This window comes from Barbus barbus (genome assembly GCF_936440315.1).
Source record: "Barbus barbus genome assembly, chromosome: 6".
Taxonomy (NCBI): domain Eukaryota; kingdom Metazoa; phylum Chordata; class Actinopteri; order Cypriniformes; family Cyprinidae; genus Barbus; species Barbus barbus.
In genome coordinates, this window is record NC_136734.1 from 40,075,930 (window position 1) to 40,095,664 (window position 19,735).

At 37.1% G+C, this 19,735-nt stretch overlaps 1 protein-coding gene across 2 annotated transcripts; it reads left to right on the forward strand.

The window, feature by feature from the left end:
- The first annotated feature begins 602 nt into the window (after positions 1–602).
- Positions 603–9,985, forward strand: ap3m2 (adaptor related protein complex 3 subunit mu 2). Of its 2 annotated transcripts, XM_079419179.1 has the most exons (9): positions 603–685; positions 1,014–1,302; positions 2,315–2,486; positions 2,572–2,709; positions 2,834–2,919; positions 5,671–5,804; positions 7,140–7,347; positions 8,146–8,290; positions 8,949–9,985. In XM_079419179.1, exons 2-9 carry the CDS (start codon positions 1,030–1,032, stop codon positions 9,047–9,049), a joined length of 1,257 nt encoding a protein of 418 aa, XP_079275305.1. In that variant the 5' UTR covers positions 603–685; positions 1,014–1,029; the 3' UTR covers positions 9,050–9,985. The 2 variants fall into 2 exon arrangements, with proteins under 2 accessions (XP_079275305.1, XP_079275306.1); XM_079419180.1 differs by lacking the exon at positions 603–685 and having other exon boundaries at positions 764–1,302.
- The last annotated feature ends 9,750 nt before the right edge of the window (positions 9,986–19,735 follow it).

The window sequence follows — 19,735 nt, forward strand, 5'->3', positions numbered from 1 at the left end:
TTTATAACGTCGCAGCACAACTTCAGGTCTTTTGAATATAATGTCTAATACTGGAATTAGATTTCTTAAAGTAAATCAGAGTTTTATATATATAGACCGAGAACAAATACCAAATACAATCTTTTGTTTTTATATAATGCATGGAAACACAATATAATGTGGATAGGGACCGGATTTGTTGATGTGCAAAGAAAATGCCTGTAATAACAGAGTAAGTTAGAATCAGCTTGAGAATAAGGCACATTTTTATTATGTAATTAAGTTTATTATGCCATTTTTAACCTCAGAGGACAAGCTACCCTTGTATATTTATATCTGTAGACTGTAAACCCACGTTTATTTTTTATTTATTTATTTTTGGATGTGTGGATATAATTGTTTATTTTTTTCTTTTTTGTAGTTGTAATAAAAAAATATTTTGAAAAGGACAAGCTACCTTGATCCAATAAAACTACGCTGTGCAGTGACGTTTAATGCCCGCTGTCCAATCAACTTCGAGGATAATAGTCCACTCTCTTCTGCAATATATACCAATTATAAGTGGAGTGGGCGGGGTTAACGTGCTAGGCGTAGCCTGCCATTGGTTAGAGCGAGTGTCAATCATATTTTCTCGTCACAAAATAACAAGAAGGAAGCGACATTTCTGCTTCTAATTAAAGAATCCTGGGAAGTGGCAGAAAAAATTGTAAGTATTAATTTATCTTTACAATACAAGCATTCACACCTAAAGATAAAGACAGGTGAAAATGCGAATGAATGAAGCCTTTTAATCCGTAGCTAGTCACAAGACAGTCCTGTGATGCGAGAGAGAGGAGGATGATGATGAGGATGATGTGATCCTGCTGAAACCAAACCCTTTCATCCGAGCAGGCTGCGCTTTTAAAACGCTATTCTTCTCTCCGGTAACCGGATAGGGGTGTAGAATAACGAATGAACTCGGAGGCCTATCGGTTACCGGCTGTTCCGAACGAGTCAAGAGCTCTGCATTAGCTAATAATCTTGTTCTTACTCAGTCTTCCAGCTGCCAAGATGATCCACAGCCTGTTTCTGGTGAACGCGTCGGGGGACATCTTTCTGGAGAAGCACTGGAAGAGCGTGGTCAGCAGATCCGTCTGCGATTACTTCTTTGAGTCTCTGGAACGAGCCACGGAACCGGAGAACGTCCCCCCGGTGATCCCGACCCCGCATCACTTCCTCATTAACGTGCTCCGACATCGCATCTACTTCGTGGCCGTCATTCAGAGCGAAGTGCCTCCTCTGTTCGTCATCGAGTTCCTGCATCGTGTGGTGGACACCTTTCAGGTTTGATGCTTTATCACCACGGTGTGCTGATGCTCTGATATTTACCATGCTGGATGAAAGTAAAGTGGCTGTATCCTGGTAAACTGTGTGTTATTTCGAAATATGCACTACCAGGCTAAAGTTTTTGAACCCTATGATTTTAATGTGTTTTTTTAAAGTGTTTTCTGCTCACCAAGCTTGCATTTATTTGATCCAAAGCACTACTATTTAAAATAGCTGTTTTCTCTGTGAATGTGTGTTAAAGTGTAATTTATTTCTGTGATGCGCAGCTGTATTTTCAGCATCATTACTCCAGTCTTCAGTAATGATTCACAGCAGATTCACAGCTTTTGAATCCTGAAAAAAGTACTCAACTGTTTTAAATATTTATAATAATAATAACAATAATATGTTTCTTGAGCAGTAAATCAGTATATTATTATGATTTCTGAAGGATCATGTGACTCGGGTGATGATGCTAAAAATTCAGCTTTGAAATCACAGGAATAAATTGCATTTTAAAGTGTATTCACATAGAAAACAGTTGTTTTATATAGTAAATATATTTCAGAATTTGACTGTTTTTGATGTACTTTGAATCAAATAAATGCAGGCTTGGTGAGCAGAAGAGACTGCTGATACAGTGATGGTATCAGATGGTGATAATGTGGCATACTAGTATATATAACACACTGTATGCATATTCATAGACTGTCAAATATCATGTTATTAATGTAGCATCATAGTATTTATTAAGGGCTTTGCTAACACGGCGTTAGCCGGCATTGTGATGAAGATAATTAAAGGAAATTACAAAGTTTAGCTGCTGTAGTATATTTTATAAAAACCATAGTATGTGCATTCCAATTAATATCAGTTGGGTTATTTTGGTTAAAAAACAACTTAAAATACAGCTACTGTATGATAACATAATAAAAAACATGATTTTTGAAAATAAAAAAAAACTGAGTTATCTGCTTTTGCAAATAAACTCTTAAAATGTTCAATAAGCGTGTTGTGTGTCTCCCTTCAGGACTATTTTGGGGTTTGCACAGAGGCAGCTATTAAAGACAATGTTGTGGTGGTCTATGAGGTGCTGGAGGAGATGCTGGATAATGGCTTCCCTCTGGCCACCGAATCAAACATCCTAAAAGAGCTCATTAAACCTCCTACCATCCTGCGCACTGTGGTCAACACCATCACAGGTACTCTGTGTTAGCTTGTGCTTTATTAAATATCTGTCAGCCTTTGAATGCATAACTATTTATTCTGTTTCTTATCCGTGCACAGGAAGCACTAATGTTGGCGAGCAGCTTCCTACAGGTCAGCTGTCAGTGGTTCCGTGGCGGCGCACAGGTGTTAAATTTACCAACAACGAAGCTTATTTTGACGTGGTGGAAGAAATCGATGCTATCATTGACAAATCAGGTGTTCTTATATCTCATAATAGTGTACAGATCCAATCATGAAATGTCTTTGGCTCAAATCACTCACCTATGAGTCAGTAAATCATTCATAAATATATATAATGTATGTATATTTTTCCCCTAAGGTTCCACTATCACAGCAGAGATTCAGGGAGTGATAGACGCCTGTGTGAAGCTCACAGGAATGCCTGATCTCACCTTGTCATTTATGGTAAATCTGGACATCTTTTCTAAATAATAGCTTGTTTTGTTGAATGTTTTGAACAACTAATGACAGCTATCGGCCTGGAAGCATCAACATCACATACAGCAGAGGTGTTGTTAATCATAACTAAAATTATGAAATTATATTTTGTTAGATGAAATAAAGTAATAATGGAGGAAAAAAAACAAATATATATAATTAGTACATCATATGGAAAAATACATACATGGAAAAACACCCATTTTATTTCATTTAGTTACCAAGACCATTTTTTTTTTTTTATTTAGGTACTAAAATTACAAAAACTAAAATAAAAATATTTGAATATATTATAATAATATATAATTAAATTTAAAACAAAGCTCATTCACAATATGAATATTATAATAGTATGTAATTAATACTAAAATAACACTGATTTGCAGGCCTACAGCTGGTCATGTGATCTGAACAAGATTCTTCAATACTTGATGCATTCAAGGGCTCGCTAAATTTAACCAGCCCAAATAAAATAAAGACCATAAATGTCAATCAAAAACATTTTCAATACACAAATATCAAGGAAAGAGTTTTATTTTACTATTTACAAGGTATTTGCAGAATTCTTAAATCTTTTTAAGGCAATTTGAAAATCTTTTGGCCGGTCATTTCTGGCACCTGAGCAAAAGCATTCTTTACACCAGACCTGTACAGCACACACACAACACTGTAACTTTGAACTTTAATGAGCTATTTATATCTGATTTGACCCTTGATGTAACTAAATGATGTATATTTTAGGTTAAAGAGAAAACCTGTTTACTGAACAATACTCTGCAGCTCAACAGATTGGATCAATGATGTTTCTAAAGAAGTTTCTTACGCTCATCAAGGCTGTATCTATTTGATATAAAAACTGAATATTATTTCACTAAATAATATTGTGAAATATTATTGCAATTTCAAATAAATGTTTTCTATTTTAATATACTTTAAAATGTAATTAATTCCTGTGAAGCAAAGCAGTATTTTCAGAGTCACGTGATCCTTTAGAAATCACTCTAATATACTGATTTATAATCAATGCTGGAAACACTTGTACTGCTTTTTATTTTAATTATACTGTATTTTTTGGGACCTGTGATATTTATTAAAAAAAAAAAAGTAAAAAGAACAGTGTTCAGTCAAAATAGAGATTTTGTTTCAATATAAACTATTCAAAAGTTTGGGGTCAGAAAGTTAAATGAACTTTATTCAGCAAGGATGTGTTAAATAGGATAAAATTGATAGTAAAGACTTCTATTGTTAGAAAATATTTCTATTTTGAATAAATGCTGTTCTTTTAAACTTTAGATTAATCAAAGAAAAAGTAACATGTTCCAAATAAATATGAATCAGCAGAACAGTTTCAACATTAATAATAAATCAGTATATTATTATGATTTCTGAAGATCATGGGATACTGCTGGAGTAATGATGCTGAAAATACAGCTGCAGATCACAGAAATAAATACTATTTTAAAGTATAGGTATTAAAATAGGAAACCAATATTAGAAATTGCAATAATATTTCACTATATCACTGTATTTTTCTGTATTTTTGAAATGAATGCAGCCCATCTTTGCCCATCCTCCGTTATTTCCAGCACTTAATCAAGCCACTCTTCTTTAATACATGAGGATGTTTTATTTCACGTCATTGTGTTTGTGTTGTCTCTCGTGTCGAGCCCTGCATTCTGTAATGTTTTGACAGCTTTACCTTTCAAAACGGCTCTTTAAAGGAGTCATTTGATGTTGCTAAAAAGAACATTATTTTGTGTATTTGGTGTAATGCAATGTGTTTACATCGTTCGAGGTTATTTTCCACATACTGTACATTATCGTTGCTCTTCTATGCCCCGCCTTTCTGAAACGAGCTGATTTTTGCAAAGCTCATCGTTCTGAGAAGAGAGGTGTGCTCTGATTGGCCCGCTATCCAGTGCGTCGTGATTGGCCGAATACCTCAAGCGCGAGATGAAAATGTTACACCCCTCACCGTATTGTGATGCAGTCAGAAGCACCAGACTGTCCTTGCGATGTTGTAATTACCCACTTTATAGTGTTCCCATCACAGCCATTCATAGTGTTCACCTTCTAGGCTTATGTTACTCTCCCAGGTTCAGGAAATGGTCAAATCCATAAAATGCGCTGCACGCACTAATATTTGGGTTGAACTGTTCTGGAACAGTGTTGTAAATACAACTTAACCACTGATTTCTAGTTGTGTCCTCTTTTGGAAGCCCAAACAAAGTAGTTTCACTTTCACAACGAAACACAGCGTCTCCAGAACATGGTGCCGGCGGCAGCAACAATACTACAGCCAGAATAATAGCTCCGCCACCTTTCTGTGTGTAAACATTTGGCCGGTGTTTTGCAGATCTCCCCACACAGTGACGTAGACGTGGGGTCGTGTCTGAACGAGCCGTTTTAGGGGGACGTGGCAGAGTCTGAACTTTTATAAAGAATATCTCTTTGGGTTTGAGACTTCAGTCTTTGCAACTTTAGGGATCTTATCTATGCACAATCAGCTTGTAACACTCCAAAGTTGAAATTGCATCATATGACCCCTGTAATTCATTGTCGAACAATTTAATTTTTTACATTTATGCATCTAGCAGAATTTGCATCCAGCTGCACTTTGAAGTTCAAGCCTGTAATATATTCTGTATTCCTGTATACTACTAACCCATTCCATATTCCTTTTCTAAACATTTTATTCCTGCATCTTTGATTCTGTAGAACCCTCGGCTGCTGGACGATGTCAGCTTCCACCCCTGTGTCCGGTTCAAGCGTTGGGAGGCCGAGCGAATCCTGTCCTTCATCCCACCGGACGGCAACTTCCGCCTCCTGTCCTACCACGTCAGCTCTCAGAAGTGAGGACCTCCAGCGTATGACAGAAAGAGTCTCTTTTAGATATTCTCAGTAGTGGGAAAATCTCAAGAATCCCTTACTAATACTAATCAGATTCTGTTGTTGATACATTTGTAATTATAATAATAAGTTTTATTTAGTGCTCAATGTCGCTTTACAGTGAAGATACAAGTGGGTAACACTTTATTTTAAGGTGTCCTTGTTACATGTACTTATTATAATAACAATTATGCATAATTACATGCAAGTAACCCTAACTATATAGTAAGTACATGAAGTGAATTAATATTACTCAGTGCTTAAATATATAATTACACTGTAACAAGGACACCTTAAAATAAAGTGCAGCCCATCAGTAGAATAAACAAATATATATAACACCGTGAGAAAACCCAACACACAATAAGAAGGGTAACATTCAGAAAACAAACAGATGTAGGACATGCCTTATAAATGATAACATTCAGAGAACAGGTGAGTTTTAAGAAGTGATTAACATTCAAGAATATTATTGACACAGCGGAGAGATTTGTGTTCAGAAACACTGAATGATCTGCCCCCCCATCGGTCTGTCGTATAATATATAGAATATATCATTTCTTGAAAAAGAAAAGTTTCTTATGCTAATCGAGGCTGCATTTATTTGATAAAAATACAGTAATATTGGGACAAATATTGCCATATAAATGATTCTATTTGAGTATATGTTAAAGGCCTGGTTTCACAGACGGTTTAGATTAAGCCAGGATTAGGCTATAGTTCAATTCAACATTAAAGTAGTTTTTATAAACATACCTTAGAAAAAACAATACTGGTGAGCATTTTGGGACAAAACAATGGCACTGATTTATTTTAAGATCAGTCAGAGCAAGTTTCTTTCAGTTGAAACGGCTCAGGCTTACATTTTAGTCTGGGACTAGTCTTAAACCTTGTTTGTGAAGTCATTTATATCTGATGCGCGGCTGTATTTTCAGCATCATTACTCCAGTCTTCAGTGTCACATGATCTTCAGAAATCATTCTAATATACTGATTTGTTGCTCAAAACACATTTCTGATTATTATCGATGTTGAAAGCAGTTGGGCTGCTTCATATATTCGTGCAAACAGTGATGTTTTTATTTATTTTTCTCCAAATTCTTTGGAGTTTCGCAATTTTTTTTATTTTTTGTCTTTACTGTCACTCTTGAATAATTTAATGCATCCTTGATCAAAAGAAATATATTTTAATGTATTTATTAAGAAATCATACTGACTCTTGCACGTTAGTGTGCATACCTTTGCTTGTTATTTTGCAATGCGGTGTAGAGTTAGACCTGTGATTGCTGTTTTCTTCAGCCTGGTGGCCATCCCGGTGTATGTGAAGCACAACATCAGCTTCAGAGAGGGCAGTTCTCAGGGTCGCTTTGAGCTCACCCTCGGCCCGAAGCAGACTATGGGTAAAGCGGTGGAATCAGTCCTAGTGAGCAGTCAGCTGCCCCGCGGCGTCCTGAACGCCAGCCTCAACCCCTCACAGGGCACCTACACTTTTGACCCCGTCACCAAGGTAAACAAGGGTTTATTGTTTTCTGTGTTCATTGCTCTTCATCTGGTTCTGACGTTCAACTGAGGACAGACTGAGAGTCTTTTAAAAGTCAGTGTTGTCAAGTGTGATATTTTTCTGCTTGCATAAAAATTTTGTATTTTATTTTTACATAAGCTAGGAATTTCTCTGTTATCAGCTGATAATAATTATTTAAGTGATGACAAATGTTAAATACATAAATAGCAGGCCATAATAATTTACCAGAAAAGGGCTCGTTTGTTTCTACCTTTTTAATTCAACACAGCAAAATATTTTATGTTGTTAGTACACGCTTCAGTCTTCTGATATGTGACCCTGCAGCACAAAAGCAGTCATGAGTAACACAGGTATATTTGTAGCAATAGACAACAATACATTGTATGGATCAAAATTATACATTTCTCTTTTATGACAAAAATCATTAGGATATTAAGATCATGTTCCATGAAGATATTTAGTAAATTTCCTACCGTAAATATATCAAAACTTTATTTCTGATTAGTAATATGCATTGCTAAGAACTTCATTTGAACAACTTTTAAGGAGATTTTCTCAATATTTAGATTTTTTTGCTCCCTCAGATTCCAGATTTTCAAATAGTTGTATCTCAGACAAATATTGTCCTATCATAACAAACCATACATCAATGGAAAGATTATTTATTCAGATGTATAAATCTCTTTATGACTGGTTTTGTGCTCCAGGGTCACATCTGGTTAAATGTGAATGTTTAACTGGTGGTAGCTGCATACTAATGTTGCAGTGGATTGTTATTTGCAGCTTTTGTCTTGGGATGTGGGTAAGATAAACCCCCAGAAACTGCCCAGTTTAAAAGGAACTATGAGTCTCCAGACTGGAGCGTCCAAACCTGATGAAAACCCAACAATCAACATCCAGTTCAAGATTCAGCAGCTGGCTATCTCAGGTACCGTCCATCAGTGGTTTCTCGATTGATTTCGCTTCGGACGTTACACAGGACATAACGTGGTGGCCCGTTGTTTACCAAGATAGTAGAATAACAAAAATCACTTCTGAAAGCATTTCAGCCCTGCTAATTGTATTCAAACAGCAACAGTTATGGATTACATGTTTGCAAAAAAAATGCTTAGGCTTTCAGTTCAAATTTAATTCTGGTTGTTTTGTGTATTACTTAATTATGCACCATAGAATTTGCCACATAGGATATGAAATGCTTTGCATTCAAATATATAATTAGTCTATTCAAATAGCACATTTGTTTCAGGTACCCTGGAGATTTTCTTCTGTTAAAATAATTGTGAACAGATAAATTGTTTCTTTAATCCCCGCAGGGAATGTAATCAAGCACATTTCTGCATCTGAATGAGCCATTGAAAACATTTATGACGATTGTATTATGTGGCCAGGAGATGGAGCCGTTCTGATGTGTTTTGAGCAGCTGTGCATGTAACATGGCTCTGTAGGATGGAGCAATGCAAGCTCAGGTTGACTGGTTCTTGATTTAGTGCTTTAGCAGTCACAGCCTTTCCCCAAAGACTCTCTTGTGCCAAATACACACCTGGTTTGCAACTGACATGTTTGCTTTCCGCTTTCTCACCCAACAGGTCTGAAAGTAAATAGGTTGGACATGTATGGCGAGAAGTACAAACCTTTCAAAGGCATCAAATACATGACCAAGGCCGGCAAATTTCAAGTCCGAACCTAGACAACCTCGTTCTTGGTTTACGGCGAAATGGGGATGAAGAAAAGAGAGGGGCCGAGTTTGAGTAAATACATCATCTGTGGAATGCATTTCAGGATCAGTTCAGGAAAATGTACGATAAGACTGTCAGTCATTAATGGAAGCATATCATTTCCAGAGATGATGTTATGAACACTATCAAAATGTGCTTCTACAGGTCAACCCAAGTTAAAGGGGCAGTAACTACATATTCTTGTTTGATTGCGTCCATTTTATTTGCAGCTTCTCTGGATTATGGTTGCTCTCCTCTTCATAGCCTTGCTTGCTTGATATCTTATCAGTTTCAGAACGCTCTCCTTCACACTGTATCTTCATGAGCTTGAGCTGCACTGTTATATTGATCTGTGCTCTCGTCCTCTGAGAAGCCAGGCGATAGGTGACTCATTTCTGCATTGCAGAACAATAATCTTATATTACCATTACAGACTGGCTTCGGCCAATGATTGTGTGCAAAGTAAACCATTTTTCAAATGGTCAAACACTGAACTCTTATCTTTCTTTACTGTGGTATTATGACAGTATGTGTCTTTTGTTTTAATTATTGAAATGTGTTTCTTATGCTATTTATTGACTGTCTGGCCATAAGCAAATGATTTGAAGCATAACTGACCACAACAATCCATAATAACCGTATACGTGATGCTTGATTGTTTAACCCTGAATGCAACATGCATTTAATAATAATGGACTTGATGCACAAAGTGCAGATTTAGAGATGATTATAGATACAGAGTAGGAAATATGTGAATTTAGTTTTTAGCTTCTATTAATGTTGTCTTCTTTCCTCCATGCTGTTTTTCAGATAAATGACTGTTTATAGTGATATTAAATGATAATAATAATAAAAATGGCTCATGTTCGGCAGCATGCTTCTTTAAAACCAGGCGAGCTGCAGAAACACTGATTAAATGTGTATGATGTTAATATCTGGAGAATGACTTGTCACCATGTGGTAAGGGTGGTTTGTCCACGTGATCAGCATGAGATTAGAAGAAAACCGTTAACATGTTGCTTCCCTTAAATTCTGCTCAAATGACATCTTGTCACCGTCATGACGCAATTTAACCCCCTCGGTCCACGACACTCTCTGAACTCCATTCCGCGACTTACTTCAGTCTCTCGCCGCCTCTCCTTCCTCCTCCTCATCGACTTCAACTCTCAAACTTCCCTAGAGTACCTAGACGAGACACGGAGGAAAGTTAAAGGCTCTGTCCCATAATCAAATAGCAACTTTCTTCTTCTTCTCGTGTCATGTCTTCTTGACTGCTTGGCGGTTTTTAACCCGTGCAGCAAAAGAACTTCATGTTTCTCTCATTTGCACTGCATTTTAAACTAAAACACAATGACGTTTTAGTCATGTGGAGCTTGTATATGCATTTACTGTTTTTAAGCAGCCATCGTTTAAATCTAAATGGGATTTGACGAGACGCACAAAGAACGTGTCCATCTCTTGGTAAGTCATTATTATATCTTAAGACTGAACTTTTTCTGTTTGAAAATGAAAAATAAGAAGGGTATAAACTGCAGTTTTATAAGAATGAGAGTTGTGTATTGTCCTGTGAGGTGTTGTACCTCTAATGAGGTGATTAGCGCAATACACATCGATTACTGAGAAGTTTTTCCACTGTATTATGTGATGATGATGATGAGATATCACTGTAACAACACCAGAGAACACCTTGTTGTTACACTGTACTGCGCGCGTTATAAATGTAACATTCTATTTGCGCATATTGTTACATTTTAGTTTCTTTGTGAGAGTTCGCGCGCCGGGTGTTTTCTTTATGCAGAGGGGGGCTTGCTGATGTGTCGTTTCTCTCACCCTTACAAAGAAAACTGTCACTTGTTCGTCAACATAAATCGGAAAAGCTAATACAGGCGTGTCTGTGCCGCAGTTTAAGCGATCATCGCCGAGTTTGGCAGAATTTGCACCTTTTCCTCAGCTCTCCATTTTTGCCGCCAGTTAAAGCGCCGGCACGTGCTCGAGTCTCAGAGCGCGTGCGGAACACTGGACTGGCTCGGCTTTAATATGAGAGCCATTTAACAATAATGCAGGATTCCTTAGTACTCAACGGCACTGTATTAATACTTCTAATAGGGTTCAGACCGATGCATTAGCTCTTTGATACTCAGTCACACTAGGCTACATGTCATTCAAAAGATCGGTCATTAACCCTTAAATATTGCTTTAACACAGTTATAAACCACTTATCTTAGTTACTATGTTACCACCGTCCTCCTACGACAGTATAAGTTATATATGCAAGATGTAAGTATAATTTCAGTCTTGTCTAATTTGTTTAACTCGATGTAGATAATTTCCAATCAAGCTTCCATCTGCAAGTTACAGCTTGACTGATCTGGCAGAGAGCTAGGGTTGTAACTATTTCCTGTGTTTTTCTGCTGGACTCACAACAGACTTCACAACCCTTACGGAAATTAACCATGGTTTTACTATAAGAAAAGCGTAGTAACCATGTTTGTTTGCGTATTGGTTACCATTTATATAAACACAGTTTTACTACAAATACCATGGTTAAACTGTGGTCTCTATGGTTTAACTATAGTAACAATGCTTTGTTGTAAAACCATGGTTAATTTTCGTAACAACGAGCAACATTCTGTTATCTAGCCTGTAATGCTTTTAGAATTGTTTAAATGTTTTATTTGCTGTTTTCTTCTGCTGTCTATATATTTACACAATTTTACATGGTTTAGGGACACTTTTTAGGCTATAGCCTATGTAAATGATGTGAGCAGATGAATGAATATAATATGAAAGTTTAAGAGCGAGAAGAGCACCGATCTGTTCTGCTGACGCAAGCATTGCTGGATCTTCTGCAGATGTCATATGTGCATTAAAGAAAACACCCAGCCTTCTCTTCATATAGCACTTGAAACTATAAATGGAAAACACCCCATAAGGTTATGTTGCTCATCCTTGTAAACGAGTCCTGTAGACTAGACTGTAAAACTTATATGTTAATATTAAAAGTCATACTCGCCATGCCTTAGAGAGCAAGAGGACTTCCGAGGTTTTTTTATTTTTTGAGCGATGCTACGGTCTTAATCTACTTTATTAATTACTCAAGTAGCCTATGTGAGAATTCATAATCCATCGAAGCATGAAGCGAGGGAATTCCTCATTAAAGCGCTATTATCTACACAAATACTTTACAGAATAAATAATACTCCATTGTTAAACACAACGTTTCGTTAGCGACTCCTCACGTATCTTAACCACACAATACATTAACAGCGATACACAAAGCGTGACCCGTGGTTACCGTTAAAACATCTGAGTTTATGGACGGTCCCCGAGCGCCGAACAAAGAGCGTCGAGCGAAAGTCCTGCATTGACTCATAGCAGAGCAACAAAGAGCTGTGGAGAGAAACGCAGAGCTGTCTCAGGGGGGTTCGCCATTCTAACCGTGCATTTGCTCACATTTCGCACGTAGTACCTATCGTCATTCAGTACCTTTCTGTGTCTTGTATGGGTTTTCTTTCGCTTTGCACATAATTGTAAGAGATTTCACAATGATCATGAGATTTCAGGCTGGTATTGTCAATGTCTTTTCACTTATGACCATAGATAGACAGATAGATTGGCTATATATATTTATAGATACATGGGAAAAAAAGATAGATAAATAGATGGATGGATATTAACATTTATAGATAGTTTGACAGATAGATATTAACATCTATAGATGGATATACTTATAGCTAGACATACATATTTATTTATAGATCGATAGATAGATCAATAGACAGAGATAGATATTAACATGTATAGATGGATATACATATTTATAGATAGACATGCATGTAGATAGATATATGGATAGATAGACAGACAGATAGATATTAGCATGTATAGATGGATATGCTTATTTATAGATATACATGTTTATGACAAAACATGAATATGAGACAAAACAACAGAATGTCACATTTTATTATTGGGTGATTCAACACACAGATGTTTTACCAGCTAAGAAGTTCAGCACTTTTAGAGTTCATCCCTCTATCTGATGTGAGCATAAGTCTTTCTAAGTGATCTGCTGTGTCCTGTTGCATTAATTCTTCAGATATTAAAAGCAGGGATTGTGTCGTATCATTTATATCCATTACTTCTGTATTCTGAATCTTGCATTCGATGATGACACACAAACCAGGATGAAGACGAGGGAGCTGACTTTGAGAGAAAAGCAAGTGATTTTGATGCTAAAAGAAAAGAGGAAGTCAATTAGAGCTCTAGCAAAAACAAAGGGCATGGAGAAATCAAGAGTTTGGAAACCACCAGCAACCAACAACGACCTGATCAGCTGAGAAAACAACATGATGACAGACAAATCATAAAAGCTGTGAAAATGAACCCTAAAAGACGTGTCTGTAAAATCACCAACAACTTCCAGAAAGCTGGGGTGATGCTCTGACAATCTACTGTCCTCAGGAGACTTTGACACAGAATTACAGATGCTACACAGCAAGATGCAAACCTCTGACCAGCACCAAACATAGAAAGACAAGATTAGAGTTTGCAAAAAAGCACAAAGGTGAGCCAGAAGAGTTTTGGAACTGTGTTTATGGACCGATGAGACAAAGATGAACCTTTATCTAAGTGATGAGAAAGCAAAAATGTGGAGAAAAAAGGGAACTGCAATGATCCCAAGCATACAGCCTCATCTGTAAAGCATGGTGGAGGTGGTGTCATGGCATGGGCGTGCATGGCTGTCTCTGGAACAGGCCCTCTCAACTTTACTGATGACTTAATGTATGATGACAGTAGAAGAATGAATTAGGAAGGGTACAAAACCATCTCGCCTACCAATATTCACGAAAATACCACCAGATTCATTGGCAAGTGCTTCATATTGCATCAGGACAATGACCCAAAACACCCTGCAGTTCAGTCAAGGAATTTATAAAAGCAAAGAAATGGAACGTCTTAGATTGCCCAAGTCAATCTCCAGATTTAAATCTGATTGAACATGAATTTCACCAGCTGGAGAGGAGAGTAAAGGCAGAAACTCCCCAAAACAAGCAACAATTGGAATTGTCTGCATTAAAGGCTGGGGAAAGTATTTGAAAGGATGAGAGCAAGAGTCTGGTGATGTCTATGGGTCACAGACTCACTGCTGTGATTGTGTGCAAGGGATCTGCAACTAAATAATAGCTTTTAATCTTTTATATCTGCCTTATGTTCAACTGTCCGAATACTTATGCTCACATCAATGAGTGGGATGAACTCTAAAAGTGTTGTTCTTTTTATTTGGTAAAACATCTATGTGTTGAAACGACTAATAATAAAATGTGCCATTCTGTAGTTTTGTCACATATTCATCTTTTAATCATATTTGCAAATGTCTTGACTCCACAGCCAACAGAGCAATTTTGTCTTTACTGTTCCAATACTTATATATGCATACATACAATTATTTCTGCTTTATTTAGCTAAGTATAGTTAATTTGACCAAAACTGAAATATATCCTAAACCTGATCTTTTTCTCCCCATACAGTCCCCAATCTGCCTTCACTGGCAATGACCAGAACTGTTTTCTGTCTGCATCTAAAATGACATCAGTTCTGTGTAACAGAGAGATGCTCTCCATCCCCTGCGGCCGTGTTCCTAACGCACCTGCACCTGCAGGTGAATGACATCATGCCCAGAACTACCTCCTCAAAATAAGGAGTTCCTCTTTTGCCCTTTAAGACCTTTTCCAGACATTTCTCCCTGTGGCCCTAACTCAGCACACACACTTTATGGACTGGTTTGTGCTGTGCTGTAAAGAACCTTATTTTTTACCTTGTATTTTTAAACCGTTAGCGGCCACTTTTACCGCTCTCTTGTCCTGTACGAGAGCGGGACCCTCAGTATGCACAAGCTGAGGGGAGGCCCTGGCCCTCCTGTCCAGGACATATATGAATTCTCTCTGGACGAGGAGGACCCTAAAGTTTTCCTCGGGGCCAGGAGCACAAGGGTGGTGTCTCCTGCGGCCGACTACATCAGGTCCGAGCATGAGCAAGCCGGCATGTTCTCCTTGCCGCAGATGGAGGCAGACCAGGAACTGACGGAGGCGGTGGTACCTCTTAAAAAGAAGAGAAAGAGATGCGGTGTATGTGTGCCTTGTTTGAAGAAGGAGAACTGCGGTACCTGCAGCAACTGCGTAAACCGAAAGATCAGACACCAGATCTGCAAACTGAGAAAGTGTGACGAGCTGAAGAGGAGGAAGAGCCCATGGGAGGTAAAAATACTGCACTTCTGTTTTTGTACATAAAAGCTTGTTATATAGGTCTATCTATTAGTGCTGGGCAACGATTAATCACTTCCTAAATAAAAGATTTTGTTTATATAGTGTATGTATGTGTACTGTGTATATATAAAGACACACACACATACAGTATATATTTTGAAAATATTTGCATGTATATATTTATATTCATGTAATTTATATCATACATAAATATTTTTAATTTATAAACACAACATTTTTCTGAAATGTATACATGCATGTGTGTATTTATATATACTGTACATAATATATATATATGTATACACACACATTTGTGACCCTGGAGCACAAAAGCAGTCTTAAGTCTCTGGGGTATATTTGCAGCAATAGCCAACAATACATTGTATGGGTCAAAATGATCCATTTTTCTTTTATGCCAAAAATCATTAGGATATTAAGTAAAGAATATGCATTGCTAAGGACTTAATTTGGACAACTTTAAATGCGATTTTTCTCAATATTTAGATTTTTTTTGTTCACCCCCAGATTCCAGATTTTGAAATGTTGTATCTCGGCCAAATATTGTCCTATCCTAACAAATATTCTATACATCAACGGAAAGCTTATTTATTCAGCTTTCAGATGATGTATAAATCGCAATTTAAAAAAATGGACCCTTATGACTGGTTTTGTGCTCCAGGGTCACATATATTAGGTACACAAAAACTTTTATTTTGGATGCGATTAATTGAGGTTAATCCAGCGATTGCCCAGCCGGCCCTAATATCTTTCCATGTTGTCTGCTGGTGATTTTTGGAGGATTTAACACTAAAGGCTGGGCTGCAGTTATTAGTTCCTGTTTACTAGCTGTTATTGGTCCTCCTAGACACATTCCTCACCTGTCCTGTCTTGACACGTCTCCTTTCATCCTTCCATACTTGCCTAGATTGTAATGACCTGAAAATATGGCCAGTTTCTTAGAGTCTCAAATTAGGATCATCTTATTCTTTTTATATAAATAACATTTATGTCGATTATGAACCTTTAATGTAGTCCTTTCAAGTACAAGACACTCACAGCATTCATTTCCATATATGATATTCAATATTATATTTGGTAACACCGTTTCATTTGTGGACATAACTATCCCTCGGTTTCACAGACAAGGCTTAAACCTAGTCCCAGACTAAAATGTAAGTCGCTGTTTCAACCTGAAGAAACTTGCACGGACTGATCTTAAAATAAATCAGTGCCTTTGTTTTGTCTCATGATGCACAGCAGAAATTTTTATTTTTTTCTAATTGAACTATAGCCTAATCATGACTTAGTCTAAGCCTCGTCTGTGAAATCAGGCCTAAATTAGTTAACCTGAACTAACTATGAAAAATACTTCTAAAGGACTTATTATTATTACAAAATCAAAAGTTGTATCTGTTATTATTTAATGATCCTGAACAGTTGTGTTTTTATGGAACTAGCGTTATTTAATTAGTATGAGATTTTGATTTCTGTTACTCTACATGCTATATGAGATGTTTAATGGGAGTTAGTAGTTTATTACACTATACATGGCTTGCATTAAGAGGCTTTGACTCTGTTGTGGTAACTGCTGGCTGTTTGTGTGTTAAGGAGCATGTTTGTGTTTGCACATGGCTTTGGGAGGTTAGTTAAGGTATGAAAATCAGCCCAATGAGACTAAAAAGCATTGAAGAATCGCTCAGCTGCCCACAGCAAAGCTCCTCTCAACAGCTTAGCTAAATGAGCCTCGCTTTGTTTTATTGTTTACAGCGTGCTTTTTTAAGAAGCAGCTGCTGTAGTGTGTCTTTTTTCCACCAATGATCACATACAACAGTGGCTGATCATGACTAAAGCTGCCTAACTTTTTCTTTTTTCAAACAGCAGCTGTCTGAAAGGCTGATGTTCTGACAAATAAATCAAGAACTTTTCTGCAGCAAATTTACTAACTCTAATTTTTATTTTTTAAGAAAAGATGGATGTTTGTTTGCCCATATCGATATCATTGCCATGACATCAGGGTGTTGTGGATGGTTGCCAGGGTGTTGGTTTGTGGTTTGTGTTCTGAGCGGTTTTTGGCACATTTGTTGCTAGGGCATTCTGTGAGGTTGCTAGGTTGAGGTTTACTGGCCTTTTTACTCTGTATCTTTGATTCGTTTCCATTACAAATATCTAAACATTCTTAAATCAAGATACATTTACTTAAGAAGTAAAATGACTGTTGTGTCTGTTAAATATTTAGTCCTATTTTCTAAAATATCTACCAAAATGAAGTGAGTTTATACTTAAAACAAGATATGTCAGTGCAGTATAAGAAAAAAAGTCAAATATTTAAGTAACTATTTAATTACTCTCTTAAATAGTAATAGCACAGCTCTCCTCAACAAGCATATTCATGTCCGAAGCACAAACAGTGTGAGTTATGCACAGATGTTTAATACTTATGGTTATGGGATTGTGCAAACAGAATATTTCCAATGACGCACCACTAATAAAATGGCTGGGTTTTCTAAATAATCTATTTAGCTTAAAGTGTTTAGGATCTTTTGAGGCTCACATGGGTTCCAGGTGTGTGTATATGTGTGTTTGAGCAGGTTTAGAGTCTCCACGCGGAGAATTCCTTTTGCTTACTTTATATACTCTGCTCTTTGACCTTTGACCATTGGAGGCGTGAGGGCTGACCTGTGGCCAAATAGAAGAGGAAGGAGATCGGGGGAAGGAGAGAGCGAGAGAGAGAAAAGAGAACCAGAAAGAGGAGATGAGAAGTAAAAAATTACAAAAATCATAATCACTATTATTTTGACCAATATTGTAATCACGATTATATGAAATGATTATTAGTGGGACATGTGACCAAAACTTTATATGAAAGATTTATTTAAAGACAAACTGTGCTTTAAGGTTTTTTTAATGCAAGTCTAAAGTATTCAGTTAACATCCTACTAGAGAAATTGAATAATCTAATGTAAAATAAAATAGCATAGTCTTCAAGTAAGAATTGAACTTCCTTAGTTTTTTATTAAAGCTACAAAGTCTTTCAGTCAAGAGCAGTGAGTGATTTTTTTTGTCTTTGTCTTTTGTTGTTTGATTAATATAAAGCACACAGTCGCAGCAGGAATATAGCACGCTGTCACTTTAAGAGCCGCACGGATCCAATTTACTGTTACACAAGCATTTTCATTCTCAACTCTTTATGTTCATTTAATACATAACCGACAAGGTTTTGCGCGAATAATCACCAAGTGCCGCATTTTGACTAATTTTTGCATGCATTTGCCCGTTTAGGCGTTTAAAGATGACTTTACATGTCCGTGTTCTGTTTCGATTCTGAGTGCATAGACGGTAATCCTCCCGAGAAACAGCGCAAGTTCTCTTTCACGCGTTTAAAAGCATGAATACATCTTATCAAATTTAATAAATCAAGCACGTCCCATGTCTCGTTACATGATTTTACTGATTTACAAATGAAATTGGGCTTTTATGTAGGAACAAAAGAGCACCGCTGGAATGGGGCGCAATAATCGTTTTATATTGATTGCAGTATTTTCATAATCGTCGGAGGCCAAAATCAAAACTGAATTTCGATTAATTGCACAGCCCTGGCGGAAAAGTAAAGGAGAAATGCAGATAAACAGGAAATGCTGAAAGTGCAAAGGACAGGGAGGACAATTGAAGGAAAGGTATCCATGTCTTTGTGTGGGAAATGGACAGAAAGCAACAATACTTCCTCTCTCTTACACTCCTGCCTGCTCTGTCACATTTTCCCTCAACCTAATTATTGACCATACAATTCAAGACATGGTATGCAAGACTTCTGGTTAGGGCTGGGTATCGAGTTCGATACTTTTTAGGCACTGACCGAATTGCCTCGATACCACCGAGTATCGAAAAACATCTTGTCGTTCGATACCAAATTTGGATACCTAAGGGGTTAATCTCATTAACGTCAGTGAGCCAATAAGCCTGCAGCACTAGGTGTGTTTGACTAGAAGTGGCGCGGCGCTGATTGATCAGTGTTTGACCTCCGCGAGAGCGATTCGAAAGCGCACGGAGCAGTCTGCTCTCTATATCGCGCAGTTTCGCTTACTTCACACAGACTGAAGCTCGCGGGACATTTCAGCGTCTGCCGTCTCACTAAATGAGGACATAAACACATGAACAACATCTCCAGAACTGCTCTGAGAGTCACTTCATGAGCATTTTACCGTTTGATTCGAGTAAAACTTGCGTCATATCATATACACACAGAACTGTAAAGGTGTTCCCGGAAACCCGTCAAAATAAAAGTTCGGTTTAACTTGGAAGACACTGCGGCAGAAATAAATTAATATTGTTAATATTAATATTAATATAATATAGAAAAAATTTTATTAGGATATTTTAAGAATAAATTTGAAG

Excerpts from the sequence above, each read along its gene's own strand:
- ap3m2 (XM_079419179.1), top strand. The coding sequence starts at position 1,030 with ATGATCCACAGCCTGTTTCTGGTGAACGCGTCGGGGGACATCTTTCTG. Across the intron at positions 1,303-2,314 it reads GTGTGGTGGACACCTTTCAG|GACTATTTTGGGGTTTGCAC; the intron begins GTTTGATGCTTT and ends GTCTCCCTTCAG. Across the intron at positions 8,291-8,948 it reads TCAGCAGCTGGCTATCTCAG|GTCTGAAAGTAAATAGGTTG; the intron begins GTACCGTCCATC and ends CTCACCCAACAG.